General features: G+C 39.5%; 8 protein-coding genes across 8 annotated transcripts; 1 reads left to right on the top strand and 7 right to left on the bottom strand.

Moving 5' to 3' along the window:
* Nucleotides 1–61: 61 nt before the first annotated feature.
* NESG_00336 (uncharacterized protein) lies at nt 62–5,518 on the bottom strand (the record flags this gene model as incomplete). Its single annotated transcript, XM_053047988.1, has 1 exon — nt 62–5,518. The coding sequence occupies one exon, from the start codon at nt 5,516–5,518 to the stop codon at nt 62–64; it is 5,457 nt and encodes a 1,818-aa protein (XP_052905813.1).
* A 12-nt stretch (nt 5,519–5,530) lies between these two features.
* NESG_00337 (uncharacterized protein) lies at nt 5,531–6,568 on the bottom strand (the record flags this gene model as incomplete). The annotated part of the gene is made up of 1 exon (XM_053047989.1): nt 5,531–6,568. The coding sequence occupies one exon, from the start codon at nt 6,566–6,568 to the stop codon at nt 5,531–5,533; it is 1,038 nt and encodes a 345-aa protein (XP_052905814.1).
* A 920-nt stretch (nt 6,569–7,488) lies between these two features.
* NESG_00338 (uncharacterized protein) lies at nt 7,489–10,548 on the bottom strand (the record flags this gene model as incomplete). Its single annotated transcript, XM_053047990.1, has 1 exon — nt 7,489–10,548. The coding sequence occupies one exon, from the start codon at nt 10,546–10,548 to the stop codon at nt 7,489–7,491; it is 3,060 nt and encodes a 1,019-aa protein (XP_052905815.1).
* Nucleotides 10,549–10,678: 130 nt separating this feature from the next.
* NESG_00339 (uncharacterized protein) lies at nt 10,679–11,407 on the bottom strand (the record flags this gene model as incomplete). The annotated part of the gene is made up of 1 exon (XM_053047991.1): nt 10,679–11,407. The coding sequence occupies one exon, from the start codon at nt 11,405–11,407 to the stop codon at nt 10,679–10,681; it is 729 nt and encodes a 242-aa protein (XP_052905816.1).
* Nucleotides 11,408–11,459: 52 nt separating this feature from the next.
* Nucleotides 11,460–12,563, top strand: NESG_00340 (uncharacterized protein; the record flags this gene model as incomplete). Its single annotated transcript, XM_053047992.1, has 1 exon — nt 11,460–12,563. One exon carries the CDS (start codon nt 11,460–11,462, stop codon nt 12,561–12,563), a length of 1,104 nt encoding a protein of 367 aa, XP_052905817.1.
* Nucleotides 12,564–13,090: 527 nt separating this feature from the next.
* Nucleotides 13,091–15,397, bottom strand: NESG_00341 (uncharacterized protein; the record flags this gene model as incomplete). The annotated part of the gene is made up of 1 exon (XM_053047993.1): nt 13,091–15,397. The coding sequence occupies one exon, from the start codon at nt 15,395–15,397 to the stop codon at nt 13,091–13,093; it is 2,307 nt and encodes a 768-aa protein (XP_052905818.1).
* Nucleotides 15,398–15,856: 459 nt separating this feature from the next.
* Nucleotides 15,857–16,741, bottom strand: NESG_00342 (uncharacterized protein; the record flags this gene model as incomplete). The annotated part of the gene is made up of 1 exon (XM_053047994.1): nt 15,857–16,741. The coding sequence occupies one exon, from the start codon at nt 16,739–16,741 to the stop codon at nt 15,857–15,859; it is 885 nt and encodes a 294-aa protein (XP_052905819.1).
* On the bottom strand, nt 16,738–17,259 carry NESG_00343 (uncharacterized protein; the record flags this gene model as incomplete). Its single annotated transcript, XM_053047995.1, has 1 exon — nt 16,738–17,259. One exon carries the CDS (start codon nt 17,257–17,259, stop codon nt 16,738–16,740), a length of 522 nt encoding a protein of 173 aa, XP_052905820.1.
* Between the last annotated feature and the right edge of the window lie 64 nt (nt 17,260–17,323).

Raw genomic sequence — 17,323 nt, forward strand, 5'->3', positions numbered from 1 at the left:
CTTTCTTTATTTTTTTTGCTATTTTATTTTTAGTGAAGGGGTTTATTCTGTACCTATATATCTATATAAATGGAAGCCACCAGACATATATTTTAGCAAGTGCTTCTAATGACATACTTCTTTCTATTAGGAGAGATGACTTTGCTATTTCATCATCAAAGTCTAATTTTGCCTTTATCTTTTCAATTATGTCAATTGCTGTCTTTGTGCTATTTCTGCCTGTCCATTCCCCCAGAGGATCATGCACAAATCCCAGAAGATTTGCAACAATTAAGTCTCTGTTTATTGAGAGGAATTTCATAACCCTCTCAAGTGTAAGCTTATACTGGCCTTCTTCTTTTGTTGGACCAAATGCAGCCACTATATTCTGGGTCAGCCGGAAAGGCACAGTCTCCGGGACTGGCAGTGTATATGCCTTATCAAATATGCAATTTAGATCTACATGAACCGTCTCGCCTGTTTTCTCATCGAATAGAATATTCTCGCAGTGTCTGTCCCCTAGGCCCATTAGGTACCCTACTGCATTCATGACTGCGTATGTGATTGTGTATCTTTTTCTGGCCTGCAGCCACTCAATTGGCCGCATGAAGGTCCTTAGCAAATATGTTGGGAATATTGGTGGGACTTTCTTCAGAATTTCCTTCAGGTTCTTTTCCCCTAGCATGGATATTTTCTTCATAAATCCGTACTCTTCGGATATTTCTTTTAAGGACACGCCTACTTCTGGGAGCAAAGATACGCACATTTCCTTAAGGGTAGACAGATTCTGGACAAACTCTATTATTCCCATCTTCTCTGTGATTGGTACAACAGTGTACACTCTAATATTGTATGCCCGGCACTTGTCGTTGCTCTGGAATAAAGAATTCAGGAGCATATTTAAATCCATGAACCCAGCATCTTTCCGGAGATCATCATTGGCCTTGCACAGGAATGACTTGTAGCACCCTGCGGATGTAAGGGCCTGTATCTTCTTTGGTCTCTGCAAGGTCGAAAATACAAACATATTATCAGAGATACTGATGATTTCAGACAAAAAATCATCGAATGGTGCAGGAATACCTCTGCTCACACTAATGGATGACCCAAGAATAGATGGAATTGAGACCACTCCACTTCCTGCTGAGTGCATGCTTAATTTAGCAAGTGCCTGCGTGAACGTAAATACATCAGAGAATAATTTTCTGAATGTGAATGATGTACTCCCGATCATAGCATGGACTGCCGTGTTCTTGCTGGTGTAAAGAGAGAGTGTTCTCCAAGCAAATTCTGAAGGGAACTTCTCAATCAGTTGTTTTGATATTTTCAGAAGAAGTTGTGCAACTGACTTTTCCTTGTGAGACAAACGGGCCAGTATCTGAACATAAAACCGCCTGAATATTTTAATATCCACTCTCTCAAGGGTTTCCTTCATCACTAAAACACATTCATGTATATCTTCTTTTGCATGATCTGGTCCTGTTGTGTCTGTTAGGTAATGAATTAATTTGGGAATTATCTCCAGGGCCTTCTCACTGCCGCACTCAAGTGCCTTGCAGAACATCTTAAATGCATATACAGGCTGCTTTCTCTCCAAGTACTTCCCGTACTTGAAATAAAGCCTTTCATTTGTCTTCAGAGTTGAAAGGGCATTCTTGTATATTTCCTTTGACTGTTCTATCTCAGTATTCAGAAGGATTGCTTTTTCTTTGTATTTGCTGTTGATTGGCAGGTTGTCCATTAGTCTCTGCAGTGCCTGTTTAGCTAAACTTTTATTATTTTTCTCTAAGTGAATTTTTGCCTTTTCGTAGAAGACTCGCCAGTCGTCCTTTAGGATCGACCGAATCAAAAGCTTCTCTGAGAGTTCACATTGACCAGATTTCCTTGCAATTCTAACTCCGTATAAAAGTGCATCTTCTTCTGCTCTTATGACTTCTGGTGTCTCAGGCAGAAGTTGAAACAGATTTCTGTGTATCTCGGATATGCGCAGTGACTGGTACGTCCGTGGCAGCTCCCTTCTGTCTTTTATTATTTCAAGTGCCTTAGGAAGCGGCATTTTCTGCAATATTTTGCAGTCCTGCAGAAGATGGACATCCACAAGGAAAGATCTTAGGCTTGCAGTGTCCCTGCTGAATGTGTGCACTGGGGCTGTACATGCCCATTCCTGCATCGACTGCTCTGCCTTCTTAAGTATATCCATCATTGGCATATCCTGGCTATTTATGGACCGGAATAATTCTTTGTACTTTGCGTCTATGTCTGTCTGGATGGGTGTATGGTTAAGTATCTTTCTGTTTAGGTAGATGTAATTTGCATGTTCGTTATTTATCTTTAATTCTGCTGCCAGGTTAACAGGAGACAGCTTTGTTATTGCTGCATTTATGCCAAATACCACGTCCTTTTCCTCAATCTCCAGATACTCCTTCTGTATGTTTGTCAGGAAGACATCTCTCATTGCAGTGTATTTGCACTTTTGCATCTGAACTTCAAGGACACGAATTGTAAGGTGCCTGTCTTGGACATGTCTGCTGCACAGAAGAAGTTCTTCCTCTGTGAATATACTGTTCATGTACATGCTGCTGGATATAATACTCCTAAGAATATCTAAATCCACTAGTACGCCATTTTTTATGTCATTAAATACAGGCAGAAAGTGCGTTCTTATACTGTCCAAATAGTCCTTCTTAAGCGAGAATATCATCATAAATAGATACCACTGCAGAATAGAGACCTTGTGCCTTTGCAGCCACCTTTTGCTCTCTACAGTATCCAGGATTGCCATGGAGTCATGGAGCACATGGAAGGCATATTCTTCTGCTGGTATCTGAGCAAGAACTCCAATTAAATTTACAAGAAAACAAGAATAAGATATTCCTCGTCTATAAGCAGGGAGATGACTCTGCTTCTGTATTTCCTTTAGGCGTGCCTGATCTATCTCTATAATATATTGTGATGTCTGCAGTTTTCCTAGTAGATCTGATCCTTCTGTGAAACTTTGTCTTTTTACGTCTTTCAGAAGTTCTTGTATGATGTACTGCAGAAGGTCATCGTGTGTTTCGTAGTAGATTGGGACAAAGACCTTGGATATAAAGAACTCTGCAATTAAGCTCTTCTCTTTCGCATAGTCAAAGTTAAGGCACTGAATTGTCTCATCAATAAATCTGTCTGGTGTCTCATTTCTTTCCTCAAATGCATCAATTCCGAATATCCCGAAGCACCCAAGGGCCTGCAGTGCTTCTTTGTCTTTTGAGTCACTGTACATTCTATACAGTGATATAATCAGTTGTTTACACTGGGCCCAGTGACTTTGTGCAAATTCATGTACTTCTTCATGTGATGCGTTAAAGATAAGAGGGAAGATTTTCTTGATTGACAAAAATTCAAGAGATGTTCTTACCTTCAGATACGGATATATTCTAATCACGGCATCACTGAATGTAGTGGCTTCTTCAAAGTACAGTGAAGGGTCTTCCCCCACCATCTTCTCAATTGTTTGCTTCTGCTCCTTTGTCAGGTCCTGCGCAATCATATACCTATTCTGCAGAATATCTTGTTTCTTTGACTTTCCAATGATCTGGTTGAAGAACTGGTTCTTGCTGCAGTTCATTTCACAGCAGATTTCTTTCCCTTTTATATTTCCTGTGTAGACAAGAAATAGTATAATTTCACGTACTTCCTGGACGTAGTAAGTACCATCATGCTGGTGCGTATACGAGAGTGCACTGTATATTAGGTTAAATATACAGTTCTTAACGTGAACAATCTTCTCTTCAAGTATCTTCCTGGCAGCACAAAGAATAGAGATGAGTGAGTGTTTTCCTAAAAGATCCTTAACATCCAGGCCGCACTCTTTAAAGAATTCAGTGGGTTCTGGGACTGCAAGAAATATTATCACAGCCACTTCCACTCCCATATCTTCCATTGTCTTTTTTAGTTGCTCAATGATCTTTGTACTAAGACCACCTCCTTTTCCTGTCTGATAAATATATATTGCATAGTAGATGAAGATTGTAGGTAAATTCGTGTAGTACTCATCAACCCTTTCTGTCTGCCATAATCTTGGTCCTAAATAATACTTCTCTCCTTCCATGAATTCCTTGACTGTTTTATACCCGTACAGCTTAGAGAGTGCAGTGAAAGTAGTTGGATCCTGTGCATCTGCTGACCGGTACAAGAAGTGGTCTAAGACTAAGGGCTTAGCCATCTGCAGATATATTCTTTGCTTCTTCCCAACGGCATATACAACTGTATTTGTATAGAAGGTGTCTTCTCTTTTTATCAAAGCATGGCTTAACAGTGCAACTGCAAATCCTATCTTCTTTGTGCCTTGTACTTTATATAGAATATTCAGGACCAGAAGCATCTTTGTGACTGAACTCTCTTGGCATGCTGCCTTTGCTAGACTTATAACGTATTCTTCATTTTCCCCGTAGATAGGAAAATATTGCAGAACTTCAAAGAGTAATACAGTAACTGTCTTGTCTTCAGTCTGCTTTCTCTCCAATTTCTTCAATGTGTTCACTATATAACTGAGATATCTGTGAGTCTGATATTTCTTCAAGTGCATTGTTCCCTTTGGGATAATGCAGCTGGCAGTGAGTGTGTGCATGAGTGTCTCATTGACTAATTTATCCACTTCTGCATCTATTCTTATCTTGTGCATAAGGTAGTACTTGGCGTGTTCCAAATTTATTCTTTCCTTGCAGTGTGGTGATACGCAGTTAATGAATCCAGAAGAAAGCACAGAAAGTATGTCTGGATTCTCTTCCAATAGCCTTCCAATGCAAAATATCACAGGAAGAAGATGGATTGTCTGCTTATCCCGGATGAAAAGTGGTGAAACTATGTGGATGGGAATATGTCTCTTACTGAAGTTTTCGTATGGACAGGATTCTTCCCCAAGTAAGCCCAAAAGTGTCTTTTGTGCTGGGTTTGTCTTCTCGTATGGCCATCCTTCCTTTATTTGTGCCTTTAATTCTTCTATGTATTCTGTATTTTCTATCTGTCTTGTAGCCAGACTGACAATTTCTTCTAAGTACGCTTGGGTTCTGTGTGTCTTTCGTCTCTTAATTATGTCTATAAGCTCAATTGAGTACTTAATCTCCAGAGCTGGTATTTTTGATCTTCTGGCTAGGTAGAACATAATGCTTATCTGCACTATATCTGGTGAGTAGAAGAATTCCTTTTTCTCCACCATCTTGACATCAAGAAAGTCAATCAAGCTGCAAAGCAAAGTTTCGTCTTTTTGTGTGAACTGCAAAGGCTTGGAAACAATGTACCGGACCAGTCGCAGTCCATCAAACTTCCTTTTAAGTCTTTCCAGTCCATACGGGTTTAGACTTCTCCCTACCCGGATGAATTCATCAATGAACACAAATATTTCTGTCATTTCCAAATGGTCTTCCTCTATCCTTGCCAAAAGGGCATTGGATATCTTTCTGCTCTGAAGTCTCTCCACTGATTCCAGGAATACCCAGAGTGCCCTCTCCTTTAGCGAAACATTGCAGAGTGTTTTCTCTTTCGTAAATAGTTCATCCATAAAAAAGAAAGTTTATTCAATTCTTAATAGAGCATCTTCGAATGACCCGGCTGACAGATCTCCATCCTCATTCGCATATGTGTAGATGTTGACTGTGTCACTTGGTATACTTACAGTGACTGTGTCTACTCCTGCTGCCTTTCTCTCTACAATCTCACCATTTTGCATGTCAAAAAGTGAAATAGTTTCATCCTGTGATGCAGAGACAATGTATCTGTCCATTGAAGCACATACGTTGTTTATTGCCTTTCCATGGATCTTAAAGCTTTTCTCTTTACTTTGGTTGATTGAGTATGTTATGGACCCATTTATTGTTCCAGCTGCAACTGAATTTCTATCGGATGAGATTGAAGTTATCTCTGAGTCTGCTGAGAACAGATTTATTTCTGCCTTATCTCTGGTATCTATCATATAAACAGATGAATTATCTGAGAAATAAACAAAAGAGTCCTTCATGGCAATTGCCTTCTGTTGTCTTTTATGTGTGAAAATATTCTTCTGTGTGTTTATATCCCACAGCTTAATTTCCTCTGAGGAATTTGTCAGAATATTCACAGTGTCTGCTGCAATACTGTTTATTCTTCCTTCGTGTGCTACTATAACACCGTCTGGGAGGAAGTGATTTGTCACAAATATTCTGTATATTGCGATAGTTCCATCCTCACTTGCTACAAATGAAAGTGGTTCTTCATTTCTGTCACTCACTGCTAGACCAGTTGGGACTCCATGCAGGAAGACATCGTGGTGTACATAAAATGCATCTGTCTCCTTGTCTAGCACGTATGTGTCTAGTCTTGGCTCATTGTCTTCTGAAATTAGTGCAACAGCAATTCTGTCTGTCTCTTTTATCTCGTTGTCTTCTACCTCTTCACTGCTTATGTCATCTTCCTCACAAGATCCATCGGCAACTGCTGCCACTTCATCGTATAATTCCTGTGGCTCCTTCATGTAGTAATGTGCATAGTGGTCAAATGCCTCTCTGGTTGGTTTATATTTAATTGGCACCTCGCACTTCTTCTGTGCTGTCAGTATGCAGGATTGAATAATCATAAAAAATATCGCAGAAAAATAAACTTAAGTAACGACATAACGACAACCTGCATCTCCATGAACTTCCACCAGATCCAAGTATACTTAGTCCTTTAGTCCATCTAGGCGTATTTATCTACTGTATATACGTATTTTAGTCTAAGCATGTGTACTTAGTATACTATACTTATAAAGCAGCTACATTCCACTGTCCTATAGACAAAATATACTGAATTTTCACTAGTCTTAGAATATGCATATATTCACTGTCTATTTCAATTATTGTCTATTCCATAGAATATTCTAGTATTATTTACTCTTATACTCTATATGGTTATTTCCATATTCTTAATTATATTTCACTCAGATTTATTTATGCACAGTATCCCAGGAGAAAGTGACTTTTCAGAAATAGGTTAGTACTCTATAACGAACAAAGTATATCAAGGGAATTTCATTCTGATAATTTTGTGAATTTCTGGCTTCTGCAGTGCAAATTCTCTAGTATATTTTCTCTAGTGTATTTTTGTGAATTTTTGTATTCTGCAGTGAAATATTTCTAGTGCAAATTCTCTCTAGTGTATTTTTGTGAATTTTTGTCTGCTGCAGTGAAATATTTCTAGTGAAGGGTAGAGTAAAGAATATTAAATTGATTATTTTAACTGAATAAATAACTGTACATAAAAGGGAAATTATTAAAAACTAACTATAACCTGACTTCTTAAACATAAATACACCTTGACTTCTTAAACAGAAATACTTCTTTATTTAGTCACCTTATAATTAACTAATCACCAGACGCACTTAGCCTACATATAGATAGAAATATACTCAAGTATAAATTGACTTTCTTCAAGAATATTTATACTAAGATATGACTAAGATATAACCCGATACACTAAGATATACTAAGACACACCTTTATTAATATTAATGTGTACTTATTCCTTTGTATAAGGTATCTTTTGCTTGTGCTCCAGGAGTTGCGTATATCTGCCTTGAACTTCTTCAATTTCTTTCTGTAGTTCTATGCGTATGTAGTACACGGGACAGTCTCTGTTGCTGCAGACAATTGGAGAGTGCCTTGCATTCTGCATTTCCTGGCACTCTCGCATAACCAGGTGATATGCGCATTGTAGTCCACATAATTTCTGGTATGTCTCCAGTATCACTGCAGGATATGATTTATCACAGACTTTGCAGACTGGATAGTCACCTGCCTTGCAAATGACGCACGTCTTCTTTTTCTTAAAGAATGCGCCTATGCCCTTTGGCATTTCCCTCACTGCCATGCCTGCCCCCACTGTGTAGTTGTCAGGTGGTGCCAGGATACTCAGAATATCCTTTATCACATAGGAGAGAAGTCTCTCTAGTGGCTTTGTAATTTGATTCTTCAGGTAATAGAGAGTGTCAATTGGGAGATTATTATTCAGGGCGTAGACTGGGTCTTCACTTCTTTCATGCAATGGGCCCTTTCCTGTGATGATAACGTAAGGCACTCTGTCACCCAGTCCTGGTCCTGTTCCTTCTCTCTTTTTCATTCTCTCTGCGAGTGCCACATGCGCAAGTGAAACTGCATAGTCACCTCCTTGCTTTGTGATTGACTTTGTAATAATTAACTGACTAATTCCTATCCTATTACTCAGTAGTTCCTTCACTCTGTCCTTGATGAGTGCTCGTGTGCCTTCTACGTCTCCCTCCAGGAATACCTTATTTATGCACTCCTTCATTAAATCTCTTACAAGAAGACAGTTATCTCTTCTGACTGTTTCAATTCCCTTTGTATCAATGCGTCCTTTATCTGATGGTGATGTCTTTGTGCATCCTGCGTATCTTTTCTTGTTTATCAGGACAAATGGGTGATAAACCTTCTCAAACTCCAGGGTCAGTGGGTTTGGGAGCCTAGTGGAGACGAACTTTGATATTTCATCTCCTACCTGGAATGCTTGTTCTAGTGTGAGACCTGGCTGTGTCACCATGACTGAGTCTGTGTCTCCGTATGCAACAAATAAGTTCCAGGTTCTTCTGTTACCTTCTTTTTGACTGTTGTTATTTTCTTGTTGATCTGATCCTTCTGTCTTCTCTCCTTTGTTATATTCATTTTCAACTAACTCTTTTGTTTTCTTAAGAATTTCTCTTCCAAAGCCAGTCACACTCCTTGAGATTGGTATGCATGGAAGACCTGTTCTTGCTGCGCCTGTGAATCCGTAGACTGAGTTAGCGGATACTTTCAGGGCAAGTTGCCTTGCATTCAAAGACGCCTTTAACTCTGGGTCTTTGATATTTTTAAGCTCTGCCCGGACGGCCTTTCTTCCTTCCAGTAGTCCAGTCAGAATGACCGGCAAGATCCCTGGTTTTTTCTCTTTCCGCAAGAAGCAGTCACCAGTTGGAGACTCAGTGTACTCGCTCTTGTCCATTTTAGAGGCCTGCTCTTTGCTTAAAAGCGTTGTATAACACATATTATATGCCATGATAATTGACGGATACAAAGATGCATAATCCAGCACTACGACTGGGTTACTGTAGAATCCTTTGTTTGGCTCCATTACATAACCGCCTTCATATGTTTCACTTTGTCCTATTACAACGGGCAAAATATAGTTGTACGCCTTTGCCTGTCTAAGCAGCTGCGAGAGGACTCGGATACCTTGCCCCCGGTTCACCAAATACTCAAATGGCACACCCGTCACTCTTGCAAGTTCGCAGTAATTAATGAACAGATTTTTTGTGTACATTATCCTAATAGGAAGATAAGTGTCTTTAAGGCAGTAGACACCAAGTCTCTTTCTTGTTTCATCTGTTCCATTGTAAAGGGCCAGTATCTGGGTGTAATGAACATCTTCTTTTTGTTCACCCAAAAATACAGAACTAACTGAATTAAGAGAATAGCTGTGCAGATTGAACTCTTTCTTCACAATATCCAGCATATCAAAGACAATCCGTCCTGGTACCACTAGTGTAGCAGGTGCAGTAAATCCACCACTAGAACCATTCTTATCATCACCCTCTTTTCCATTATTATTACCGTTATTGCTACCGTTATTATTTCCACCGTTATTATTTCCGTTATTATTTGTCTGCGGTAGTTTATTCATGTGCACTGGTTCTTTTGTTCTGGAGAAGTACTTGAAGTCTGGCAGCCCTAGGATGCTTGCTCTGTCAAGCAAATACGGCATATCAAACTGCGTAATATTATATCCTGTTAGAACATCTGGGTTCAATACAGAAACCCATTGTGACCAGGCAGTCAGCATCTCTTTCTCATCATTAAATGAGAAGATGGATGCACCAGGTATTGGATTTGTTGTCTTAGTGCAGAAAAGCACTTTCTCTACTATTTCTGGGTTTGGGTACACTGCAACTGCATTTCCTATTTGCACCACAGGATCTCTCGTTGGAATTGGGAATTTATTATTCTCTCCTATGCACTCTATGTCTAGACTGAGTATTTTAATTGGAGGAAGTTTGTCGATTGTCTTAATTGGAAATATTCTAGTGCTCTCTACTGTCAGGAATGTCTTTCCATTCTTCACTTCCCTTTTTGTTGGGAATACATTTACGTATCCCATTCCGACAATCTCTTTGTCCACCATAAACCGTATGATGTACCCTATATTCACTTCAAATGTAATTCTACTATTCTTATTTTCATCCATTCTGCTGAAGTATTCTACTACAGCAGTACTAACAGAGACAATCTTCTTTGGGTCTCTTATGCAGATCTGGTAGAATTCTTCTTCTCCCTCTGCGTATCCGTATATATTTGTCTTTGTTACCACATTGACCTTCACTATCTCCTTGTGTACTGCTTCGATTCTGGCTGAATCTATGGATTCCCCTGGCACTCTACTGATATAGAAGTAGTGGTAGTGCCCTGATACTGTACATTCAATCTCTTCTCCTGTCTGTGTCTTTCCCTGCAGGCAGACCAGTGGCCCTGCATCTTCCACTGTGTAGTAAATGTGCAAAGGCAGAAATGTAACACTCGCCAACTCATTCATGGCAGCTAAAAAAGATAAAATTAAAATACTTTGCAGACTGGATAGTCTCCTGTATGGATTACGCACTGAGAGACTCTTTCTTCTGGTGTCCTGTGGGTGAAGAATATGTTAAAATAGTGGTTTATTGAAGTTATTCCTGTACTGGCTCCTCAGCAGATGGCTTGTCTTCCCAGTCAACCTCGCTCTCTCTTTCCTCTTCCTTCATTTTTTCCTTCTCAGCCATTCCTGCTTCTATCTCTGCAGGGTCTCTGTAGAAGTATGAGTCGACAAGAAGTCTAATTTCGCTGGTCATGTCAATGTCACCCTGCATGTATCTGACAAGTTGCCCAAGAATGAAGAATATGGCACCAATTGAAGTGGCAGATCTGTTGTTGCATGGGATGATGCAGTCAATTAGGTCTACGTCATTGTCGGTGTTAGCCAAAGAGATGCATGGCACATTGATGAATGAGGCCTCAGTAATAGTCTGTTTGTCAGTGAATGGATCTACAGTGACAATTAGCCTGGGCTCAGTAATTCCCTTGATGGAAGACTTGTTGGTGAATGTTCCTGGCACAAAAGCAGTGGTTATGTGGGTGGCTCCAACGGCTCTTGCAAATATTCCTGCTGGCTTGTATCCAAACTTCTTGTTGCTCACTACAACAATGTCCTTTCTGTTTTTGTAGCTAACTATCATCTGTGCGGCAAGAACAAGCTTGTCCCAAGTCTTCTGTAGGTTGAAGACATAGACCTTGTCCTGTCGTCTTCCGTATGTGTAATCCTTCATCTTGTGGTTTAAACTCTGTCCTCCTAGGTGGCATGTGGCTGTAATCAGCAGTTTTGAATAGTCTGTTGGTATTGGTATTCTGGCTGCACACATTTAATAAGTCCAGGGGATAATAAAAAATAGAAGAAAAACAGAAAAGAATAAAATGGGACAAGCCAAAGAAAAAGAAAATATTCCATACGGGGAGAAGAATAATGAATATACTGGGATGACAATAGATGAGAAAAGTGAGTATCTTGAGGGGAAACTTGACATTCTTAAAAGAAACACTGCAGAGAAAGAAAGAAGATGGGCCAGAGAGTGCGAAGAAATAAAGAAAGAGAGAATTGAAATGGGAAGTAGAATAGAAGAGATGAAAAAAGAAATAAAAAGACTAAAAGAAGAACTAAGAGAGGAGAAGGCAGAGACAAAAATGATAAAAAGAATAAAGAGTGAAAGTGCATTAGTGCCTGGGTATACGCAGTCCACTCAGTGCAGTACTGCAATTCCCACTCAAATTACAGTGGAGAATTCCTGCTCTATTAAGAATCTGAATGGAAATACTGCCATGAAACAGACAATATTATCAAAACCAAAGGAAGTCCATGCTTTGTCTACTGGAGATGCAGCCCAGACTGCCTTGCCTATTGAATGGATTCTGTCACATCTTAAGGGTGAAATTCTATTTAGTCTCACTGACTTATCATCAAGTAAATTGAAGGTCTTTGGGAGGTTTTTTAAGAGAGAGTTTGACTCGCTCTATAACAGAAAGGAAGTGCTTGCTGGGATTGAAGGGAGTCAAAGCACAAAACACTTGATCAAGTGCCTTTTGTATCTGTCAGACCGCCCTGAGATTATATCCAGCTGCATGCCGTACGTGTTCATGAAGCATATTGTTCCTGATGGAAAACTGTACATAAAGGATATTGTTAGGATTCTGTACAAGGTAGGAGTGGCACCTTTCCTGCAAAGTGCAAACACGATTGATGACATCAAAAGATTCTTTAATGAGTGCCGGGAGTCAGAAGAACTTCTTTCCCTTGTAGAGGCACTGGCACAAAAGAGTCCCCGTGGCATTGCCAGACTTATTTCTGAAGAATATTTGGTGTACGCATGCAGCACACACCCAGAGAGAGCCCGCAGATTGATTGGGCTATTGGAAGGGTGTGGCGTGAATTCTGCATCATCTGAGGCAATTATTGCTCTGTACACATCTTCAGATCTCTCCCAGTACGACTCTCAAAACAAAGAGTATACGTTCTTCCTGTAATAAACACTAGATATATACATATTTATGCTGTATACATAATATTATTAATATATCCGTAGTAACAGGAGTACTTGTACTCTTATGAATTGTAAATATTTTTCCATTCTCTCTATGGATTTATAATAGAATTTATAGAAGAATGTATAATAGAATATATAATAGTAGAATAGATAATAGAATTTATAACAGGATAGATAATAGAATGTATAGAAGAATTATAATAGAATGGAAATATGCTATTTTTCTTGAATAATATTTCTGTCTATTCTCTTGCCTAATACGTCTGTATATTCTTACACATTAAGTCTGTATATTCTCTTGAATACTAATTATGTATATTCTCTTGCATATTAATTATGTATATTCTTGCCTAATATGTCTGTATATGTCTATATATTTCTTGTCACTATTGCGCATTTTCTGCTGTCAAAATCAGCTGCAATATAAAAATAGTTTAAAAGCCTTCTTATTCCTAAAAGATCTGAAGAGATTTATATTTTTATTATAGAGAATAAAATCTCCATTTATTACTTCAGATACTTCTCAGCAAAGTCCTTATAGTATCGCTGTGACTTTGGAGTAATACTTCTATTGCTCATCTTGAGCCAGAAGAGGGCCTGGAATGGAGTGGTAATTCCTATGAAGTCCTTTGGATTTATTCCTTCTTTGATGTGTTTATAGTGCTTCTCATCTGTTAGAAGCTGAAACAGCCTAGAAGACACTTCTGCAATATTTCCCTTCTCTATGATATACCCATTCACGCCATCCCGTACCTGCAAAGGAAGCCCTCCTACGTTGTAGACGACAACAGGCACCTGCTTCATCAGAGACTCTGTCACTTTCACTTCAAATCCTTCTGCTGTGCTGAGCTGGCATGCAACATATGCATTCCGCAGAATCACATTAAGCAGCTGGTCAACCGGAGGAAGAGAAATCTTTGTGATAAGATGCCTAATCTCCTGGAACTTCTCTGACTCAAGCCTCTTTGAAAGAGCATGAAAAATAACCACAGCCTCCGGGTCATCAACACTCCCGTGCCCACAAAACACCAGCCCAATGTCAAACTCTTTTTCTGGGAAGGCCTTCCTGTGCATGCAGAACAAGCCATAGTACGCATCAAGAAGATCATTAATGCCCTTTGATGGGTCAAACCTGGCAACCTGCACAATATATTTCCTGTTAAAGTCAACTGTGTTCTCGCCATTTCTTGTGCATATGTCATTAAAAAGCCGTTGGTAGTATGTCTTTGCAAGAAGACCAAGTGGCTTATTCAGTCCATCAAGCTGATTTGTTCCAGCAGGCTGAAATATCACTTTATGCGCAGGAACATCTTTTGGGACTGTCTCTTCAAATGGATGACTTACAAAGTAATCTGCGTGCGTAAGACTCTCCCACAGAAATTGCCAAAGATTATCCATTGCAGTGAGATTATTTGGATCTGTGCTCTTTCCTATAAGGTCAGTTCGTATCTGAATATGCGATCTGTAGATTATCAAGACATTTGGTGCATCTTTCTTTATGACTTTTGCAAGTCTAGAGACCTGATGATCATCTAGTACTACAACTGTACTCTCCTGAATTCTTTCCTTCCAGTGCTGGGTATAGTTTGATTCTATCCACCCATCTATCTTTGCCTTGTCATCCTCACTTAACCATACACTTTCTTCACCTTCTTGTAAATTTGCCTCTAATTCGCCTTTTGTCTGTATGCTGTTATTGAATGCATTCTGCAAAACATTGTGCACCTTCATTTTTGTTATGTTAAAGACAGAAGTACTTGGAGTGCACACATGCCACGCCACATCAACATTGATTATTTGCAGGTACCGAACCAAAGAATGCCTCATTAGAGCCACTCCGCCTCCTTGTGCTGTCGAGCTGAAAAATGTTATTTTTTGCTTCTCGTCTGCCATGGCTCTGGATTCTTTCAAAAGGTCAACCATGAACTCATAACTTTTTTCGCCTATGGATGGCCTGTAGTGCTCTACTGCGCAGTACCAAATGTACCCAGAGTCAACAACCACCTTATTGTGCTCTCCAATTGTGAGAACTGTCAGGTTATTATTTGGAAACAAAGACGCACATTTTCTTGCAAGGAACTCAGACTGACTCTTCAATGAAGCACAGTCACTTGGGAAGAAACAAGGCAGAATATCATACTTATTCCAAAGGATTGACTTTAGTTTGTCCCCTAGCTCACTTAAATTCAATATATTTGATGCCACACCAAGTCCTACTATTTTCACTGCATTCTCTCTCGTGTACTCTCCCAGCCATTTGTCTAATGTGATTATCAAAATATTAATTAGACCAGAAGCCACTTCTCCCTTAAATATATCAATTGGAAGGTAGTCTTCTGGCATTTTGCACTCAATCACATCTTCACCTGCACGGATGATTGGAGGAGATCTAGAGGCAAACCTAGCACATCTAATTGGAATTGACTGTTCTGATATGGGCTCGTTAGTGTCTGCTGAACAGACTTCACAGTCCAAAGACTCTTCTTCCTCCAGTCCGTACTTTGGGGCACTGCGGGCACTTTTATCAATTACTGTGCTAAAGTATGCTGGTAGACTGATTTGTTTCTCAATGTTTATGTACAGACCTCTAATCTCATCCATCTCTAAGGCGTCATTTTTCTCTGGGAAGGGGGCTACCTGTGGAGATATCATGGGAGAGCGCATTCCTTCTGCTGTGCTATTAACTATCACGAAGGAATACGTCTTTTCTCCTAATGTGAATAGTCCATCATTTATTGAGATGGAAAGATCAAGAGATGGTTTTTTTGTATTGATTCCTAGAGATATCCCTAGAAAGATAGGTTTGTATACCATTTTACTTCAAATGTCTCCTTGTATTTATAAACAGAAACTCTCCAATTAAAAACGAAACCAGAGAGACCTTCTGGAATAAAGCTGCGCGCTAGAATGGATCAATCGATATTACTAGTTGGTGTGTAGTTTATTGGTTGCTGGTTTTTGCACTCCAGTGCATACAGAGTTTCAGAAGGATTTCATCCCAGAAAATTCTCTACTCTAATAATCGCACAGTCTTCCTTAATCTTGTCTATATGCCAGCAGGTATTAAGAAAGACAAGTCACAAGGACGAATTACTGCAGTAATTATGCAATTGCCTTGTTTTCAGGTCACAAGGGAACTTACTGCATAGAAGGTTTTTGCGCTCTGCAGACAGCAAGAATTGCATATACAATGAAAACCTGAAAATACAGTTGAAAGACTCTTTTGGTTCTGGGATAAAATATCTGCCTGTCAGTTCGATTGCATGATCTCCTTTATGTTGTTGCTAGCCACTCAACAATCCGATCAACCTTGCCGTACCAGGTATCTTTTATTTTCAGACTTGAAATTCCCTTTGCAATTTCATCTAACTCTTCATTATGCCGTTGGTGCTGACTGTATGCCAGGTGTACAAAGCTTCTTCTATCTTGAGGTGCTGTCTCCTGTGTGTCTCTTTTATCTCCTAAGTGCAGGCTTTTTATCTTTCTTAGAATATCCTTCTGGATCTTCTCTACATCCAGGCTGAACTGCAAGTATATGAGTTCTTTGCATTTTCTGCGAGCAAACAACCACATCAGAACTACAACGGAAAAGACAAAAACAACCCAACTGAAGAAGTATGCAAGACTGCAGAACAGAATGCTTATAAATACACTCTCTAGTCCACGTATCTCACGTATCATGTATGCAGCAAGCACAAAAGACCCAAATAATCCACCTGTCCAGTTGGATATAACTGCAGTGACAGCAATTACTGCAGAGCCAACGACTCTTTTTCTAATTATAAATGATCTATACTCTGGATAGTACTTGACTCTATCGCTTTCTAGCTTTGCATTTACCCTCTCTACACACTCCCTGCATAGATTGCTGAATATCAAGTCACTTTTATCCTTTTTCATCGGTCTTTTTAGCTTTTCCCTTTGCTCTTCTTCTGCCCGGAGTTTTTCAATTTCCATTTCATTTCTTTCTTGGCAGACTGTGCACAGCACTCTTCTCTCGCTTATTTTTTGGTATTTTCTGTAAACCTCTTTATTCTCTATAAAGATGGGCACTAACTCATCTTTTGTTCTTCTGAAATACGACTGGCATGCATCACAGTAGACGGTTTCTGTAAGACTGTCAAGTTTTTTAGAGCCGCAGTACGGACATTTTTTCATTCTTTATTTTTTCCTGCAGAAATATACGTATTTTGTACTGTAATAACGTCTTCTGCACTTTCGCACTTTGAGTACGCCTCAAGAAGATCACTGTTTATCTTGAGAAATTCTGGGCCGTATGGGAATGGCTCAAGTATTTTCTCTGCATCCTCTTTGTACCCGCATATGTATAAGGCAGCCCCAAATGCTTCTGCACAGTTTAGTCTGCATGGCCTCCCATAGTTAACTGTATTAGCAGCAACTAAGTAGGGAAGGAGCCTGTTTCTCATTGAGGGCAGTGTGGTAAAGTCAACTTGATCAACTTTATTCCAGGAGCAATCAACCACAGCCAGGCCGTATTTATCAATGTATTTTCTGTCTGGAGGCGAGACAGTCTTTGTGCCCACTGGGCTAAGAACAAGCCCTCCAAACCTTCTAGTTGGCTGGAGCGCCTTTACAATTTTCTGTTTCACCAGTTTCTCTGCAGAGCACATCTTTGCAAAGCATTGCTTCATATCGAACGAGTATAAAAGCGGCATAGATGGAATAAAAAATAATTCATTATAACTTTTTTATAACTGATCTTTCTTATCGATAGAAATT

The sequence above is a fragment of the Nematocida ausubeli genome (assembly GCF_000738915.1).
Source record: "Nematocida ausubeli strain ERTm6 chromosome Unknown supercont2.1, whole genome shotgun sequence".
Taxonomy (NCBI): Eukaryota; Fungi; Microsporidia; genus Nematocida; species Nematocida ausubeli.